At 38.9% G+C, this 18,913-nt stretch overlaps 1 protein-coding gene across 2 annotated transcripts in view; it reads left to right on the top strand.

Annotated features, from left to right (window-relative positions):
- The first annotated feature begins 4,729 nt into the window (after positions 1-4,729).
- The window catches only part of GRXCR1 (glutaredoxin and cysteine rich domain containing 1), a 39,255-nt gene continuing 25,071 nt past the window's right edge, over positions 4,730-18,913 (top strand). For both annotated transcript variants that reach the window (XM_058024616.1, XM_058024617.1), the window contains exon 1: positions 4,730-5,333. In XM_058024616.1, the coding sequence (XP_057880599.1) occupies positions 4,887-5,333 (447 nt within the window). In that variant the 5' untranslated portion in view covers positions 4,730-4,886. The remainder of the gene's footprint in view (positions 5,334-18,913) is intronic.

The following is an 18,913-nucleotide window of genomic DNA, read 5'->3' as shown; positions in this document are numbered from 1 at the left end:
GACCTGCAGAAAAGTAGACAGATGTTTTGCTGACTTAGCAAATGGAATATTCCTTCTCTGAACATGTGGGAAATGCACTAAATCTGTCTCAGATAGAAACAGTTTGGTTAGCATTCACTATTCAGTTTATTTGATTTTGTAATCTCTATAGTGTAGAGCATATTGTTCACAAACTTATTTGTAGCAAAATGAACAAATTCAGCTTACCACACATGCTTTTATAAACCTGCTCCCCAACAACAAGAGGGAAATCCAGGTCTTTTGAATATCTGTGTCCCGATTACTACTCTGCTAATTTTGTATTAAGAATTAGAGATTACAGAATGTGCTTTTCATAACTGCCAGCGTAATAGAGTTGGAGACAGTTGCAAACAGTCCTTTGTAGAGTGAAAAAAAAAGTTAGTATCATAAGACATGTCACTGTGAATTCATACCATCTGTCTAATGATGCATGACACCAGTGTGGTTGGTATCAAGTCAGCTACAGGCTGGTTATATATACTTAGTAACCTGCAAATACATCACACAAAATGGCCCTGCACACGCTGTGCATCAAAGCAGAGCGTATAATGCTTTGTCACAGGGTAAACTGGTCTATTAAAATGGACACATGTTCAGAAATGAAGAAGGTAGTTGCTGATTTCAGCCCATTTTGTTCTTTGTTTTTTACATATTCTCTCCTGAAGTCTCATTTCATGATTCAGGTTCCATTTTGCTGCTATTTGAATGCCAGAAATTTTATTCTTTTTTTATACCTTTTTTTCTCTGATCCATGGGAATGTCATGAGGTACATTTTTAACAATAATTTCAAACAGCATACTCTACACTTCTTCAGCAAAGTGCAAACAATCTTTGCTTCTTAATACATGTCTAGATTACTGTACCCTTTCAAACATTTTGCTACAATTTAATGTTATTGATTTGTGGTTCTTTCCAGAGTCGAAGCAGGTAGTGCTCCAAACTTAGTGAAATGGAACACCTAGGGGAGATTTGCTACCTGTGTAAGGTGTAGAAATTGAAGTATGTATATGTATGATGAACTCTGACAGCAAGATTTACCTATATATTAAAGAAAATACATCAGAATTATAAATGAGATCAGAGTTTCCTTCTATTCTCTTCTGGGTTTTTTTTTCCTTCCTGTTACAGCTATAAGGGTCTCACTTGGCATAATGTTATTGCTACTTTAGCTTCATTTTTCATTATAAAAGTATTAAAGGCTTTGCCTCACTTGACCTAATATGAGCGATTTAAAAGGTAAATATTGAGACTAAGTTTATTATCTAGACTTCTCTACTTTGTCATGGATGAAAGATGTAATGAATTGCCTCTGCAGGTACCTTCTTTCACGGAGCCTGAATTCTCAGATGTCAGTCTCAGAGTAATGTTTGTCTTTCAGTTTTCCACGGGCAGCATCTGTCTCCTCGTCTTCATCTAGTACTGGAATCTTAGTTCTATGTCAAGCAGAAGCAGCAGAAGTCAACAATTAGCAGAAGCATCATCTTCTTTGTTTCTTTCAACTTAGTGATATATTAAACATGATATATCTGTGGATTTTATTGGCAGCCATATTATTTATCACAGCATCAGGATAATGTGTTGCTCCAGTTCCTAGTGAAATGAAACAGCCACATAAAAAGGAATGGATTAAATAGCTTATTTACAAGTGTTTGCTCTTTTTTTTACAGAATGTTTCTCTATCCAAGCGAGATCTCTCTAGAGACACTTTATTTCCTGTGTGCTTTGACTTTATGGTTGCTGGAACCCCTGTCCTTGAATTAATCAGTGGCAGAGCATTAGAACCAAACTAAGCAGAAACAAGAACTTACAATTGCCAAATGATTCAGGAAGAGTTAAAATTATGGACAAGAAATATCTCACTACTGTAAAACTCCTGAGTTTTTAACAGATACTGCTCATTAAATGAGATAAGCCTTTGAATGAGCAGAAGTGTGTGTAGGAAAGCTGAAAATGATAAACAGAAATAAAAGAGTTGGCAGGGTACAGCATCAAACTGTACAAATGGAGTGAGTTTAGACATTTAATACAGTTTTAGTCTACAGGAGGAACAGAGATGCTCAGTCAAATTTTATCTTTTCTGTTGTGCTGGGATGCGACAGGCAGATGGTACAAATATATGCATCTCAGGTTTTTGAACTCTCAAATGTCTTATGTCACATATACAACCTGTTTAGAGTCTTAATCTGTTTACTACTGGATATGTGCACTTAGACCCAAAATCACTAATTTGCTCACAGAAGGTCCACAGCTGGAACACCAGGATGGAATCTTATGCATGTAAATGCTTCTGTCAAGACGCACTCTCCACTTTGCTTAATTATTTTCTTTTGCAGAGAAAACTATGCATACAGTTTCTTATTTGTCATAAGCAGAACATAAAAATATTTCCCAGTGAATAATGGAATTGCCATGAAACTAAACAATGAGCTAATTTCCAACTAACAGAGTACAAGATGTGAACAGTATTTGGAGTGTTTTTAAAATGTGGTACTGATTAATTCTGCATTTATTCAATGCTAAATTAACTTTCTAAGTCACTCAGGTATCATCAAGTTATTTGTGCTCCAGACAATACAAGCTTACTCATTGCCTGCAACAGCAGTAAAATGGTTTCTGTTAAAGGACATATAGTGCCAATTGGAGTCAAAATTTTTGTGCAAAATATGTATGTTTTAGAGGATCTGATGTTTTAAATGTGTGGCAATTAATTGAAAGACAGTTGGTTTGTATTGTTTAAATAAAAATCAATATGAACAAAGTAAGTTACTTCAGGTTTCCAAGCCACTCAGATAGTCATGGAAATACTATGATATAATTAACTTCAGCATAGGTAGCAGGCTGAGTAATTTCTCCAGGTGTCTTGCAGCCCTGTTTGGATGACTCCATGAAAGATACTTTGAACTATTCATTCTTCTACAGAATGTTCTTTGTTCTGAGTCACATTTTAGTACTAATGAAATATATTTCTTGTCAAAACTCCTGTGGGCAAGTGGCTATGACAATCAGTGTGATTCAGCATCCTCCTCCTCAAATGAATTTCACAAATATTCTTATAACTGTATTCAATATTAGTACAGACTTGGATACTAGATGTTTCTCTTTGAAAGATAAGTAACAATGTATTTTAACTCTTGTAACTTATTATTTTTACCTATTTTTTCTTCATTAGTTATAGTTGTTAATAATACAGTGAATCATCTTATGTAGAAAGAAGTGTGGCAAACACGAGTGCTATGAAATGCCACTAATCATTGTGTTTCCATTTTGTGGATGGGAGAGAAGTAATTTTAGATTTCAGCCTTGAAAAATCATGATTTTATTTGGGCTGAAGAACAATATTTTCATGCCTCTTGTTCTAAATAAAGTCAAAGTAACCCCCACATAATTATTGAAAGATTTGAGCCTGCATTTTTAACATCTTGACCAGAAAGTCTCAGATGCTTGAAGCTCTGCAGCTGCTTGTGCGTGCAGGTGTTACCATTTGGGCTGGCTGAGCATCTAGGGACTCATTTCATGCCTACACCTGTTGTGGGGTCACAGCCTTCAGGAAGAAATTCAGTATTCATGAGTCTAGAGGGAAAATTAAGCTGTGGAGAGTGTCTAGGGAATGTTTGTCAGGAAAGTGAGAAGGGGATTAAGGTCTTTATGCTGCATTTTTCTTTAAATGAAGAAAACAGAGAAATAGCACTGTAAGTAGGAATCATCATGCAAACTCAGAAGCAGCTTGGAGGTTTAAGGTGCTACTACATGATATTGAGTAGACAGCTAGAAACCTCAAGTGTGGTTTGGTTATTTTTACATCTAGAGCTGGGTGCTGAACACTGTGGCACCCCTTACTTGTGATTTGCTAGGATAGGACAATGTGATTTCCTGTGGATGAATCTATGTTACCCCGCTTCTTATTGTTGATCCTTGTTGCCTCAATTAATTAGCTTTCTCCTACTCCTTGTTCAGATTCCTCTGCCCAGTCCCTGACAAAGCAGAACATACGCTGTGGTTGCTGTGTGGTGCTAGCTACAACTCAGTTTTATTTACTAACATTGTGTTATTAAATAAATGTGCAACAAATTCTGACTCATTGTTTCTCCACTGCTCTGCCAGTCTGTGAAAAGGTCAGCACTGAAAACCATCAAGTAGCAGCTCCTTGCTGAATCTCCAAAAGGTTGTGTAAAAAGCAGACTTTGGTGAATGAAGTTGGACTGGTAGGGGAGTTAAATGTTTTGATGAAAGAAATGCACTTATCATTGATTCAGGTGCTGAAGTTTTTCATGATTCCCCCAGATGCAATGAATATAAACACTTTTGACTTTGTAGGTCTCATGAAAAACTCTTCCTCTTTGCCATTTTTAGCAAATCAAACTGCCTTCATATACACTTGTGTAATTGCTATTATTTTGTTTATTACAGAATCACAGAATCAGAGAATATAATGAGTTCAAAGGGACCTATAAGGGTCACCAAAGTACAGCTCCTGCCCCTATGCAGAACACCCCAAAGGTCACATTGTGGGCCTGGGAGCATTGTCCAAATGCTTTTTGAACCCTTGCCTTGCCTTGCCTTGCCTTGCCTTGCCTTGCCTTGCCTTCCCTTCCTTTCCCTTCCCCTTATTTTAATCAATGAATATAATTTCTCCCTTTCTTGCTTTCTTCCTTAGTGCTAAAAAGTACACAATGTCCTTTTAATATTTAATTAACGAGATCACTTTACAGGTTTTAGTTTAAAGGTAACCATAGCACAAATGCATCCATTATTAACTGCAGAAGGCAGCGGCTTCTTGGGAACCCTCTTTAGTTTAATATGAGAACCCCTGTCAGCAGAAAACAGCGCTGATATTGTTGTTAAGTGTGACAGACTGGCGAGTGCAATGGGCACCACGCTGGAACAATGCAAGCTGCTGATTTCCATGGAGGAGGCGATGTTCAAGGGCGAGGCCAAGGCGGACGGCGAGCGGCTGCTGAGGAAGGTTCGGTTCCGCGTGGCGTCCTCGCACAGCGGGCGGGTGCTGAAGGAGGTGTACGCCGACGGCGAGGCCGCCGACTCGCTGGACTCCGAGTACGCCAGCAGCTCCGAGACCGACCAGACCAGCCGGCTGAGCGAGGTGGACGGGCAGCACAACGGGCACGCGGGGTCGGAGTGCGATGAGAATGACAACGAGCAGGACGACTTGCTCATTCTGGTCAGAGCCACTAAAGAGAAGGGGTTTGGTACAAAGCGAGTCAACATCCTCAGCAAAAATGGCACAGTCAGGGGAGTCAAGCATAAAGTCAGCGCTGGTCAAGCCCTTTTTGACAATTTGGCAAAAGTATTTCAGGTAGGTGGTGCAGATCTGCTGGCTGTCTCTCTGTCCCTTTTAACTCCACACATTATTATTCCCATTGTTCAGACTGCTGTCATTTAAGATTTCTCAATATTCTGTCTCGTTCCCATTGCTATCTACTTGCACAAGAGGGGCTCATTGGTCCTTCTAGTATCAAACAGCTCCACACTCCATATTGGCTGTGAACTTTGCTTTTCAAAATTGATCTTATATTTGCTGAGTATAAATATGTATGTTGTAATTCCCATGTCTGGATGAGGAAAGAAATGTGCCAAAGGATTCAACTGGGGCTCTGCTGGAGATCTGTACAGGTCTCCCGTACAGGGACGTGTCATGTTTCCTCTCCTATTATATTAATTCTAATGAGGTTACGATGTTATCTGCTGTCCCCTACATGTAAATATGTATACTTGTAAATTCCATTCTGTTTAATCTGCAGAGTAGATCAAAGTAGGTGCAGGGTGGCAGCAATGACAGTTTTCCCACATGAAAATTTCAGGGGAATGAAATCTTAGTAAGAGGTCTCTTTTATTAATGTCTGTTTTCTATCTATTTTGTAGAAGGAGCGGAATATCTGCATTTGAAACAGTATATGCCACACTAATGCCTTAGTCAGAGAAACACAGGCCTTCAGAAAAATCAAGTAAAAGTTCTAAAATATTTATCTCATATATATAATTTATCTGTATATGCTATTCAAGCCTTTCAATCATTAATATTCACACAGACAGCAACAAATGTGCAACCAGACTCTTTCTGAAGTTCTTAAAACCCAGAATGATGCTTTTCAATTAAATTATCCTGTGATGGTTTCAGGGCATTACTTTGAAACTTTTTATGCAGTTTTAAATCATGGGGAATTTGATTTTAATAATTATTCTTTTTGCATTTTGAAATTACTTTGAAATGAGGTAATTTCATATTACATACATAAATGACAATAGATTAACATTCTCTTGCTTCTGGATAGGAATTTATCCTCTATGTCGTAGCTAAATGAACAGTCTTTCTGTCAATATGAATGTTCCTGAAGAAGTTGATGTTTCAGAGAAGAATTTCCTGTTCATTTTCATTCTTTACATCACATGACATAGCACTCAAGTAGTTTGCCTTCTTTCAAGCTACTCTTGGAAGAGTTTGTCTTTAATTCCTTATTCTGATAAAATTTGTAACAAACTGACTTTTTTAAAGTAGATTTGAATTAGTAAGTATTAACTGAGGCATGTTTGGGTTCTTCTCCAACTTCAATTCCATTGTTCCGTGCTATTTCACTACACAGAGTACCCAATTTCACCCCACTAGTCTCATTTCCTTCTAAAAGCTCTCTTCTACTACATCAGTAGCACTAAGCTAAGAAATTTGAATAAGCAAAATAAAGAGACCCATTTGAAGACATATGTACCTTAATTAGTGTCCCTGCCTTATTGCTTTTTCTATCCCCAGTTTTAGGTTGGAAGTTCTTCAGGAAAGGCCCATGGACTGAGATCAATGTACTTTGATTGTAAGGCTTCTTGTATTCCTAGCAGAGTTAATGGTAGGGCCACTGCTATTTCCATGAAGTGTTTTGCCAGAAGAAAGCATTTTCTTGAAAGGAGGCATATGCATCTTATATATAACTTCAGAAAAGTAGATGTTTCCAAGTCTGCCACAGAATTCCTTAAGTAAAACCTGTAAAATAATGACTGGTTTAAAAGGTGGTAAAGATTTTTTAATTGACAATATCATACTGTGGAAGAAAGGGGAAAAATTAAATAATCAGATGAGAACAGTTTTTCATACGGCATGTAACTCCAATGAAGAACTCTGCTACAGGCATTGCAAAGTCCAAAAGAAGAGGCAGGTTTTCAAAGTGGATGAGGAAAATATATGTGGAACTGAGAAACTTCTTCCTAGGCAAATCTAGATGAGTGATGTTCAGAAAAAACTGTATATACTTACATTAAGACATATATTCAGCAATACAGAGAATAGAATGATTTGAGGTTTCTACACAAATTCAGATTTCCCCAGAGGTAAAGCCCTAAGTTAAGTGAAAAATAATGATGGTTTGCAAATCTTTTATGTCATACTCTGAGCCAATTTTGTATGCCACATGCTGAGCACAGAGGAGAGCAAAACACAAAGGTTAGCTTTGAGATGGATTTGAAACTGCTTGATCATAATGAGAAGTATGATTGAAATCCATTCAATTACAAATGAAATAATGGCCTTTAGAATGAGATTAGAGGATGATTTCTAGCTTTCTGTAAGCACGTTCCAGACAATTAATTGAGCTGTAATACCAGTTAGAGAACAACAAGAGTTCTTCTTTCGAAGGCTAAGTAAGATAGAAAGATGTCTTTGTTAGCAGGTACAGCACAAAATCTCTCGATCTGGGCATTTTTCCAAGTTACCCTCTTGATTATGTAAGGTCATCTCCAGTTACATGTTTCTCTTAGATAAGCAGCAGCAAATGAATAACAACAGTTAAGAGAGTGCTCCTCCCTGAGGAGAGTCCATCTCTGCCCCTTGGATGATTCAACAGGAGGAACTCTATGACATGAATACATTGTACATTTCTCAGTGTTAGTGTCAAGTCAGTATTTTTAATCTCAGAGTATGCACATGAACTCTTGACCATCCTGTATTCTAAGTACTGATGTATTCTTGTATGCAAAGGCTTCTTATTTAGTATTTATTATATCACTGTCTTACTAAAATGTGCATTTAAGAAGCCAAATATTGAGTGTGTGTGAGTGTCCTGAGATCCTGAAACTAGGGGGTGGCTTTTTTCTGCAATATCAGCATTCTGATTCTTCAGATTATCTGCAAACTCCTTTAATATACAATTTCCCCAAATCTCCTAGAGGCTCCCTCTGATAGAGGAGAGATCCTTTAAAGGAAATCACTTTGTTCAGATGTTCTAGGGATAAGCAGGGATTCATTAACTGGGCTTCATTATGTTGTGCAGTCAAGACCTTTCATTTTCTCTGTTCAAATACCTGTGCTAAAAGCGCTTGTGTATTTTAATGTTCTATGGAAATATTTGGATTTGTGAATATTTTTTTCACACTTTCTTACTACAGCCTTTCTACAGAATTGGTTCAGACACTTTCTTCCCACAACAAACTTATCGGAAAGAAATCACACCTTCTGGAGCTTTTTTAAATTTTAAGAGAGTGATGTAAGGCAGGAAGTATTTTTAGATTAAAAGGTCTTTTTGGTCGTTGTTGCTGTATGATTCGAGCCTGGTCTGAGAATGTATATCTAGATGTGTGTCCCCTGCTACATCTTCCCACAGTCAGTCACCCAGCACTTCCCTCACCCGTTCAATCTGTGACCTCTCATTTCCACTGTTCTCTGAGAAGCTGAGTCCTTCACATTACTCTGTCTGAGGACTGTGACCCCAGATGAGAGCTGCTCCAGTGCTGTGACAGTGAAAGGTCTCCCTCTAGGCCACCCTTGCACACCACCTCATCCCCAGGTGAAGCTGCTGCCAGGTGAGTGGGGGCCAGCACAGCCATGGGGAAGGAATGTGGGATGGAGCAGGACACATCCAGGGGTTTCCTCAGCTTCAAGGCAGAACATTCCGGGGAGGAAAGGTGGGGAAGAGACCAGCTCTATTGATGCTTCAGGACAGCATGGTTTCCATGGCAACACCTCCAGCCTTTTCTTCCCTGGGGTGGATGCCACAAACAGGCTGTTGACATGGCAACCACATCCTGGCAGGGTGAGGGAGCGGTGGCTGGGTGGTGATGGCTGTTAACATAACAACCACTCGGGTCGGGAAGGGGGGAGGGAGGTCACTGTGGTCATCTGTGGCAGGCAGGGACAGTCACATGTGTCACCCAGCCTCCACCAGCACCTAACCTGGGCCTGGGGATAGCCTCCCACAGGGCTGGAAATGCAGGCGGCAGACAGCTGGGAACGGTTTATTTGTGAGAAACACACACTGCTGAGAATCCTGAAAAGCAGGAGGGAGCTGGAGCTCCCACTCTCTCTGTTCATGCACCTCCTTGGTATAAATTTTCTCCTGCTGAGACTCTAAAGCTGACAGCATCGGCAGCTGTGAAGCTGGGGACATGACTTGCCAATTGTGTCAGAAGCATAAGCCCCTTCTCTGCATATCTAAAGTAATTGTGGTTTTATGTCAGTATACTACCAAAAATTCCGTATTCTAATATTTTAATATTGTTTAAATGCAAATGGTTATGAATAGTTCCTGTAACTTTCTGTAAAAAGCAGTAGAGAAAGTTATTTTTTCCTTGAAATAAATATAATTCTCTTCATAACTAATATTTATGACTAAGCCATTCCTATGGCTATGGCCAAGTCTCATAGAGCAAAAATCCTTGGGTTATCTCATATATTACTATATGTTATATAATCATATATTTTTAGGTAGTGCAATGATCATTTTATGCCAAACTGGCATCCCAATGTGCAATGGAGCTTAGCCAAAGGTTTTACACAGGTCTCTCCTCATTTTCCGTGTTTCAGCATGGGTATTTTTCCTCCAATCCCATACTTACACACTCCAGTGGCCTTCCAGCCTCCTCTGAAAGGTCAGGTTCTGCTAAATTAGCCACAGAACTCATTCTCAGGCAGAGCTTCCTGATGTCTCTTGCAAAAGGGCAGGTCTGGTTAACAAACCTGATGAATGCCTTGGTGAGCATTGCATCAGAGAGGACATGGGTGAGGAGTCACACATAACACACACAGTCTTTGCAAAATTCCCAAGCACAGCTCCTCAGGTAGAGCTCACATGTAAGGTTGTCACATGCAAGTCACTATTCAGCCTGATGAAGAATGAGCTTATTAATGTTTAGAGAGAAAGGTGGGAAAGAATAAAGAATCACGTGGAATTTTGTTAAGAGGAGAGCTTTTGGGGTGGTTAAGAGCACTTTCATCTTTCTTTACTTGCAGGTGACCTGGAAAAGTGAATATACAGCAGGACATGCAGAGCTTACAAACTGATAAGGCTAGCTAATGTCACAGACAAAATAAAGTGAAGTACAGCAAAAAAACCAACCATCTTCCAAAGAAGTCAGAGGCTGCAAAGTGATGTTAAGGAAAGGTTCTTGTGTAGTAGTACAAACAAAGGTTTTTAGGGTCGGTGGCATGTTGTATACCACTGTTGTATATCTCTGGAGCATATATCACTTCAATCCCCAAAAGTCTGGGGAGACAAGAAAGAGAGATCTGCACTTTCATTGGAGAAGTCTTGATAAGACTTGAAGAGTCTTCTCTTGATAAAGAGTATTCACTTTCTTGCTGATCAGCTGATGATCAGTGCTGAGACTCCAGAAATCACTGAATTACTTGAATTCAAAATCCTCTTCTAGGACTGGGCAAAGATTGTAAAAACTCTCCTGATCTTTGCCTTCATATTCTCCTCCATACACACTGCTCTGACTCCCAAAAGGATATAGCTTACAAAAGAAAGGAATGGATTGCTTGTAAAGAGCATTTGATGTAGTAATATCCCTTATATGGATAGAGATAAATACCAGTGAGAAGCAGTATCTGAGCTACAAACTTCCATTGTATTTTCCTAGTGTTATTAAGTCTGGAAAACTAATTATTGATCAGTGTTGCACTGAAATCCACTGGAGAACAGGAAAAATTGTAATAACATGGAGGATCAAGTGACTATGAAAAGCAGGTTTTTGCATTTTACAGAAAATTCAGAGTTAGAAGGAAAACTAGATCACTACTGGAATGGGCATAGAGTTGCTTCACCACTTGCTTTGTAGCCTCAGAAGGGCTTTGATCTGTGCCCACACTGCATTGGACAGTGACTCTGCTGATGCTGTTAATCATGTTCTAGTGGTTTCCAGAGTGGATGTCTGAACAGACACACTGAATCAAAAACAGAGATGGTCAGGTCTGTGAGCTTTTAACTGGAACCTGGATTTGGTCAGTACTTAAGATATTGATTTTATTATTCACATGTTGGAGAAATCAGTTGTAAAGCACTGAGGTCAGACAGGTCTATTACTAGACTAATCAGGACATTTTAGGATTTGGTCCTGTTGGACTTGAAATACATATTTGACATATACTTGATAGGATCTGTAAATAGATTTTTAACTATCTAAACCTCTGAAAGTGATATATAAGTTTTGAATTAAAAAAGACTCGGCAGTCTCATTTTCAGAAAGCGTAGATATGGGATGTCTTAGCTTCTCAATACACTGAACATTGGGTGGCTTACTAACAAAACTGTGGTTATAGATATCACTTTTTAAAGACTGAATCAATAATTGAATAAAAAAAAATTATAGGCTTTACTGCTGGCAGTCTGACCAGCATGTACTGGACATATGTCTAACGCTCCAGTGCACTGCATGGCCTCAAAATTACTCTTACCCTGATTAGTCTTGATCCTTGTAAAGGATCCATAAATGCTGGCCTTGTCCCTCGCATGGGAAAGAGCATAGCAAAGAAGGAGTGGTGTTACTGCAGTAAATATGTATATGCAGAATATGTAGTACTAGAATTAATCACGACTTTAGGTATAGATTCAAAAAACTCACAGGCCTCTGAGGAAGGACTTAGACATCAAGCTCAAAAATTAAGATTCTCCAAATCTCATTTGGTGCCACCAAGCCTCAGGGGCACCAAGAGCCTTCCTTCCTTCCTTCCTTCCTTCCTTCCTTCCTTCCTTCCTTCCTTCCTTCCTTCCTTCCTTCCTTCCTTCCTTCCTTCCTTCCTTCCTTCCTTCCTTCCTTCCTTCCTTCCTTCCTTCCTTCCTTCCTTCCTTCCTTCCTTCCTTCCTTCCTTCCTTCCTTCCTTCCTTCCTTCCTTCCTTCCTTCCTTCCTTCCTTCCTTCCTTCCTTCCTTCCTTCCTTCCTTCCTTCCTTCCTTCCTTCCTTCCTTCCTTCCTTCCTTCCTTCCTTCCTTCCTTCCTTCCTTCCTTCCTTCCTTCCTTCCTTCCTTCCTTCCTTCCTTCCTTCCTTCCTTCCTTCCTTCCTTCCTTCCTTCCTTCCTTCCTTCCTTCCTTCCTTCCTTCCTTCCTTCCTTCCTTCCTTCCTTCCTTCCTTCCTTCCTTCCTTCCTTCCTTCCTTCCTTCCTTCCTTCCTTCCTTCCTTCCTTCCTTCCTTCCTTCCTTCCTTCCTTCCTTCCTTCCTTCCTTCCTTCCTTCCTTCCTTCCTTCCTTCCTTCCTTCCTTCCTTCCTTCCTCCCTCCCTCCCTCCCTCCCTCCCTCCCTCCCTCCCTCCCTCCCTCCCTCCCTCCCTCCCTCCCTCCCTCCCTCTCTTAAGCACAATAGTGCTCACAGTGTTCCAGAAATGACATATCCTAGAAAAACTTGTAGCTTGTGACTTGCTTGTTAGGAAAAAGAGATAGAGAGGAGATAGAGGACAGCATCACTATTCAAGCCATGACAGATTGCAAATAATCATGTTCTGCTGGCTTGTTTCATGCTGTCTCTTTAAATCTAAAAATAGATTTGCTTTCTTTTTGAAAGAATGAATGCAACTGCCAAATGGAAGAAAAGGCTTCCTGGTTGTACTAAATGGGATTCCTAAGTCATATTGGCCTCAGGAAATTTTCTGAGCTGAAAATAGTCATAAAAGGAAACAGTATTAGTAGGAAATGCCATATATGATTTCCAGACTCCTACTTTTAATTATCAGTCTGGTAGATGACCTGGAGTACCAGACGAGCACTGGGTCTGATCTTATGTACTGCTCTGGGACTCTTGCATAATGTCCCTTTGTGGGACGGCTCAATAAGGTGCTCAGCCTTTGAATTAACATGGAAAATACTTCATCTTACTTCAAACTAACTTGAAAAAGGGTCATGTTACACAAGCAGCCTATCAAAAATATCTTAGGTTCTAGCACAGAAATTTTTTCTACTTATTCTAAGAGTAGGTTTTTTTTTTTCCTGAATTGGCCTCTTACAACAGAGATGAAAAAGATTAACTGATTAGTCTTAATCATTAATTAGTAGCAATAACTCTTGTCTTTTGCTATCTGTGAAGCTCAGCTTTATAGCTCAGCAGGAAAATAAGGAGAAAATGTGTTTTGAAGTATTCCTATAACTAAGACTGTTAAGAAAATTTGGGGTTATTCGCTTTTCTTTGACATGGTACAACAGGCTGCCTGCTAGTTCATTGACCCTGAACCTTTGCATGCCTTCAACACAGCAAATACATTTTGTAGAACACATAAAGATTAAATAAATTACCTATGTGCTTATTTCCTAGCCTCATACTTGGTCATTAACCCTTAATTTGGTGTACAAATAAATTAATCTGCAACCAAATATTTTGGAGTTCTCACACTTAAGTGTCTTAGGTTAAGGTAATCTTTTACTTATAACTTTACAAACATGGAAGCAAATATTTGGCTACATTGGGCCAATTTGTAATCAAAGTGCACTGCTGTGCAATTGCAAATATATGGTAATAATGAAAATAAAAACCAATAATGAAGATAAAATCCCTTTATTAAAACTTTAAAAAAATTCTAGCAAGTTAAGTGCATTAAAATCCCATTATTTAGTTTACAGATCTCAAAACTATTTCAGTTGTGAACTAGGATTTGCAAATACACTAAGCTAGAAAATATAAATGTATATGTGCCACAGGTAATTTGTTGCTAGACTATTCCAGTCTGTCTACAGCTTGCTGTGATATTCATCTGCTCAGGTTGGATATTTATCTACAGTTTATTACATACTGCACCAAAACAAGGTACATGATTAACAGCTTGACAGAAAGAAATGGTCAAAAAGACAATTTTTTTTCTTGGCTGGAACTTTAGCCTGTAACTAATGTTTTGTGGCATCATAATTTTGTAGCTGAAATATAATAAAACATTCTTTAGAATGGAATTTGCAACCAGAGGGAAAAGGGTATGGCTTTCATGCATGAAAATCTTTCTGATTGCTGCAACATCCATTGCAAGGTAGTACAGAACATTTAAATGAAACCTCAATAAATTTTTCCAAAGCTTGTAAGAGGAATAATAGATAGGACAGCATCCCCAGCCTGTTGATTTTGAAAAGAAGGTGTAAAGTTGCATATCCCCATCCAAACAGGCAATCTTGTGGTTTTGCTTGATGCAGTGGTTGTATTGTGGAAAAGCTGCCACAGCATGACTCTTTATAGCCTCCATCAGAGAAAGCAACAGAAATGGTCACAGATGAGCACCGGAGTCACTGAGGTAGAGACTCATTTCACGCATGGCAAGAAAGAAGACAGAAAAACCATCATTCATTGCTAGTACAGATTGTGGAAAGCATTTTAACAACCTTAGTTCCATTTTGCTTTGGAACTTTGTCTAGGGACATCATCCATCAATGTCAGACGAGCATGTCTTCTGTACTGTAGTAAAACCACAAGGACTCATTCTACCTCCATTTCTCAAAAAGAAATATAAAAAGTCCTTCTGGCCAATATTTGCACACATTTATAACACCATGCAGTGTTATGAACAGCACTGACAAATCAGCCAATGCTGCTACAAAGGCAAAGAACAATTGCTTTGGAATTCACCCTTGTTCTGAATACTACTGATTGCTAATTGCCTAACAAGCTTTAAAACTATTAGAAATTTTAAGGGGACATACATTGTTATTTAAGATAATTTCTCCTTGAAAATTCTGTAACACAGAAGGAACATTGTCTCTAAAGAACTTACTGCTTTTTAAAGAAAATGCAATATTTTCCTGCCCAGCTGCTCATGTCTTGCTGTTTGTTTAGTAGCTCCAAATGCAAAGCACTTTCGCTCTGATCCCTGCAGGCAACTCTGAAACATTGTTGTTCAAGTGGAGAATGTCCTAAGAGGCAGACTGATAGACACAGTGAAAAATGAGAGCAGAATTTTTGTTAAGCATTATTCCTTAAATTCTTTAAGCATTATTGCTTCCTTCCACCTGTCACATTATACCTTGAGAGCTTTTCTTTCCAGGTGTTGGCTGATGAGGTCTCTGGCGAGAGCCCTCCTGCAGTGCTGCATGCAGCTTGGGGATCCTCAGCTCAGGAGGGAAATTGACCTGTTAGAGCAAGTCCAGAGGAGGGCAACCAAGTTGATCAGACTCTCTTATGAGGAAAGGTCGAGAGAATTGACTATGTTCAGCCCAGAAAAGAGATGGCTTTGGAGTAATCTAATTGTGGACTTCCTGTACCTGAAGGGAGCTTAGAGAAAAGATGGGGAAGACTCGTAACAGGAGCACGTAGTGACAGACAAGGGGGAATGGAATTCTTCAAATTCAAAGACAGTAGGTTTAGATATGTTAGGAAAAGATTATTTACTATAGGAGTAGTGAGGCATTAGAGCAGCTTGCCCAGGGAAGTTGTGGATGCCTGTCCCCTGGAAGTGTTCAAGGCCAGGTTGGATGAGTCTCTGAGTTACCTGGTCTAATTGAAAGTATCCTGCCAATGGACTCCATGATTCTATGATGCTTTCAATCAGATTCACTCATGCAGTCGGTAAATCTGGTTGTTCTTTCAAATCCCACAATGATTCAAAAATATAAGCACTTACTCAGACCCTTCAAGTTCAAACTGTCATAAAGATTTCAAAAGCTCCATTTCTAAAAGGCTTGTTCAGGAAATAGATTATTTTAATCTAACTGGAAGATATTGCCATGACAGCTGTTGTTCTATCTGCTGGGTGGTCAAGCCTTTTGCAAACCTGTCTGCTTGGTGGGTGATATAATTTTGCATCCTCTTGTGGAAGATTGTGGGGTGGAAGGACACTTCCACTGGCCAATATTTACAGCTGAATGCAGATAATTTATGCTACAGTTTGGTTGTTTTTTTTTTTTTTGGCTGCTCCTGACTGAGTCAGGTGGTTTCATCATCAGCTACTCCAGCAGCTCTTGGGAACACACAAAAAGTGAGGGCTAGAGGTTTCAAAACAGGAGAGCAGTCTAGTGAAATTTCTGACCTGTTGTTTTGTGCAGTCTCAACTGTCATTTTGGAAGAAGGTTATTCAGCTGGCAGAAATGCAATCAAGTATGGAGTTTCATGTTTGAAGACATGATATGAAATTAGAATAAATGTTATTGATTTTTCTTGCTGCACGGTATTAAATGATTACCTGTGCAAAGAAGCTATTGTAATGTTATTCCAAAAGAAAAGCAGACAGATGATTCAATAATCTCAGCTTCTTCATTTGTAGTCTTATTCCTGGAACAGAGCACATTTAACTCTATGACATGATACAGATTCTAGCCCCACTGTAAGAACATTATTATATGAAAAGTATTATTCTATGAATATTTTATTTAAAAAATAAACACCTCTGAGCAAAATCCTGAATCAGACTAGAACATAAAGCTGCTTACATTGGCCTTGGTAAAAGATTAGTCCAGCTGCAGATGTGATATATACAGAATAACTAACTTGGTAGTTCTTTACCCAACAGGTTTAGGAGCTGGTATAAAGCATGCAACCTAGTGCACTCTGATTTTCAGACATTATACCTATATGGTTAAAAACCAAAAGAAAACAAAAGATTACACCTTAGAGTCTTTCCAGCAATGAATTCTATAATTCTGCTTCATGAAGTTGTCTTGTATTTTGCTTATTAAGAACTGGTGGATGAGTCATCTGTCCCCTTTCATACATCAGGCCAGCAGCCACAGTACAGGCTATTCTAGGGCAGAGCTGGTTTATGTACGCTGTCGAGGAGTTGTATCTGCATAAAAATCTTGAGCATTCTACCTTTTTTGAAAATCTATTGCTTAAAAAAGGAAATGAAGCACTTAAAGTGTGCAATGTAGACAGATCTTTAATTTTAAAAATGGATATTGAGTATATAAGTAATAATTAACTACTCAGGGTTTGAAGATGAAGGTACCACATTTCTAGGTATTATTAAGTAATGAGATAGCTGAGAGCATAGTTCCAATTAGTTAAGTAATATAGTGGGGAAACAAGGTCGTTCATCACTCAGTGCTGGTGCAGGACAAAGGAGTGCTATAACTGCAATACACCCCAATCTCAGTGATTGGGCTCTCTGAGAGCTAAGGATTGAATCAGCACTTTGGTGCACTAATCACACCATAACTTTGATCTCTGCCTCCTTCAAAGACCTGTGCAGAATTCATTACCAGTTGCAGAGGGCTTTGTGACCCCAGGTGAGACAATGCTCCATGTCCAACTGAGAAATGGGTGTTCTTTTCCTTAACATTAGTGCAGTGCAAATGACAGCTCCAACCTTTATACAACAGCCTTTTTTAATCTCCACCCACACGGGTAATATTTTCAGCTAGATTTCAAGTTGTATAAAGTGTCAGGAAAGAAAAAGTACATAATATGTCAGGTGTTTGGAACTGAAAACTGAGAGGGAGAGTGGTTTCCCTGATTTGCTCACCATTCCCTGGGAGTTTCAGGATTTTAGTGCATCTCATTTCACCTTCTGTTTATAGGAATACAGCAAAAGGTATAATAAATTTTGACAGAAACTTTGTTGTCTGCTGAACATGAAAACTCCAGGGTGTATCCCAAATCAAAACCAGGATTTGTTTAACCCTTTCCACTTATTTTATTCCTTAGGAAAGTGAATTGTGATGAATGATAGCAATTTCTGAATTTTCTCTGCTGATGATTGCAATTGAGAATTGCAATCACTTTATTTCATTTATGCTATTACCTTCTTCAGTTGTTTTTGAGTGAACAGTTCTGTTATATATGACAGATTGAATCCAGGCTGTAATTAATCCATGAAAATCTGAAACATTTTTCAATTAAAATGCAGTATATTTTTGACTGAGCTAAGTGTGACTGATTAGGGCTTTCCTGAATACCAGTTTTTACTTGCTGATTCTCTCTAGGACTAGGAAAATCACCAATTGCAACAGTGCTGCAAATGTAAAGAAGTAATGGACTATTGTCTTGTTTCCTAAGATAGTCTGATATACTGAAAATAAATATTGGGGAAACAGACCCACTTACCACACAAAGCATAGCTGATCCAAAAAGGCAGAGCCATGTAATATCATGAGCAGGATCTTACCAGCTAACTGTTTCATTCTCTACTCAGAAATATGATGAATGGCATTGGTAAGAAGCTCAACAGACTAGAATACAGTTTTCATAGATCTCCAATGCCTGTTAATTAACCAAACGAACTGAAATTTGGGAATTATAAAGGAGATCACCACATGCATTAACTGCACCTGGCAATGTTTGAATGTAGAATGAGTCAGAGATCCCTGTGTGCATGTGCTACTATTATGTTATTATTAGCATTTATCAGTTTCTACAGCAGTCTAAGTCTGTTTTAGAAAGAATGAGTAAGGAATTAGTGAAAGAGAGGAGCAAAGAGAAAGAGGGAAGGGATAGAAATCATCTTGTTTTTAAACTTCATCTGCCTGCCAGAAAACACTGTACAGGGTATTCCAAAGCTACTTCCAAGTTAAAAATAAATGGGCCAGAGCAGACATTGCATTTTTCCTGACAGCTATTTGCTGCTGATGACACAAGTCTGTTTCTCTGCAGTATGAAATGTTCTACTGAGCGAAGCAGCAGTGCTTACAGCCAGATGGGTCAGGGCTCACAAACCAGGAGTCACTCAGAGCCATGCTGTTTGCTGACTTTTCCACGTGATCTGAGATACCAAACACTTTCATTT

Source organism: Melospiza georgiana, chromosome 5 (assembly GCF_028018845.1).
Source record: "Melospiza georgiana isolate bMelGeo1 chromosome 5, bMelGeo1.pri, whole genome shotgun sequence".
In the NCBI taxonomy this organism is placed as follows: Eukaryota; Metazoa; Chordata; class Aves; order Passeriformes; family Passerellidae; genus Melospiza; species Melospiza georgiana.
This window is presented reverse-complemented; position numbering and strand designations above follow the sequence as displayed.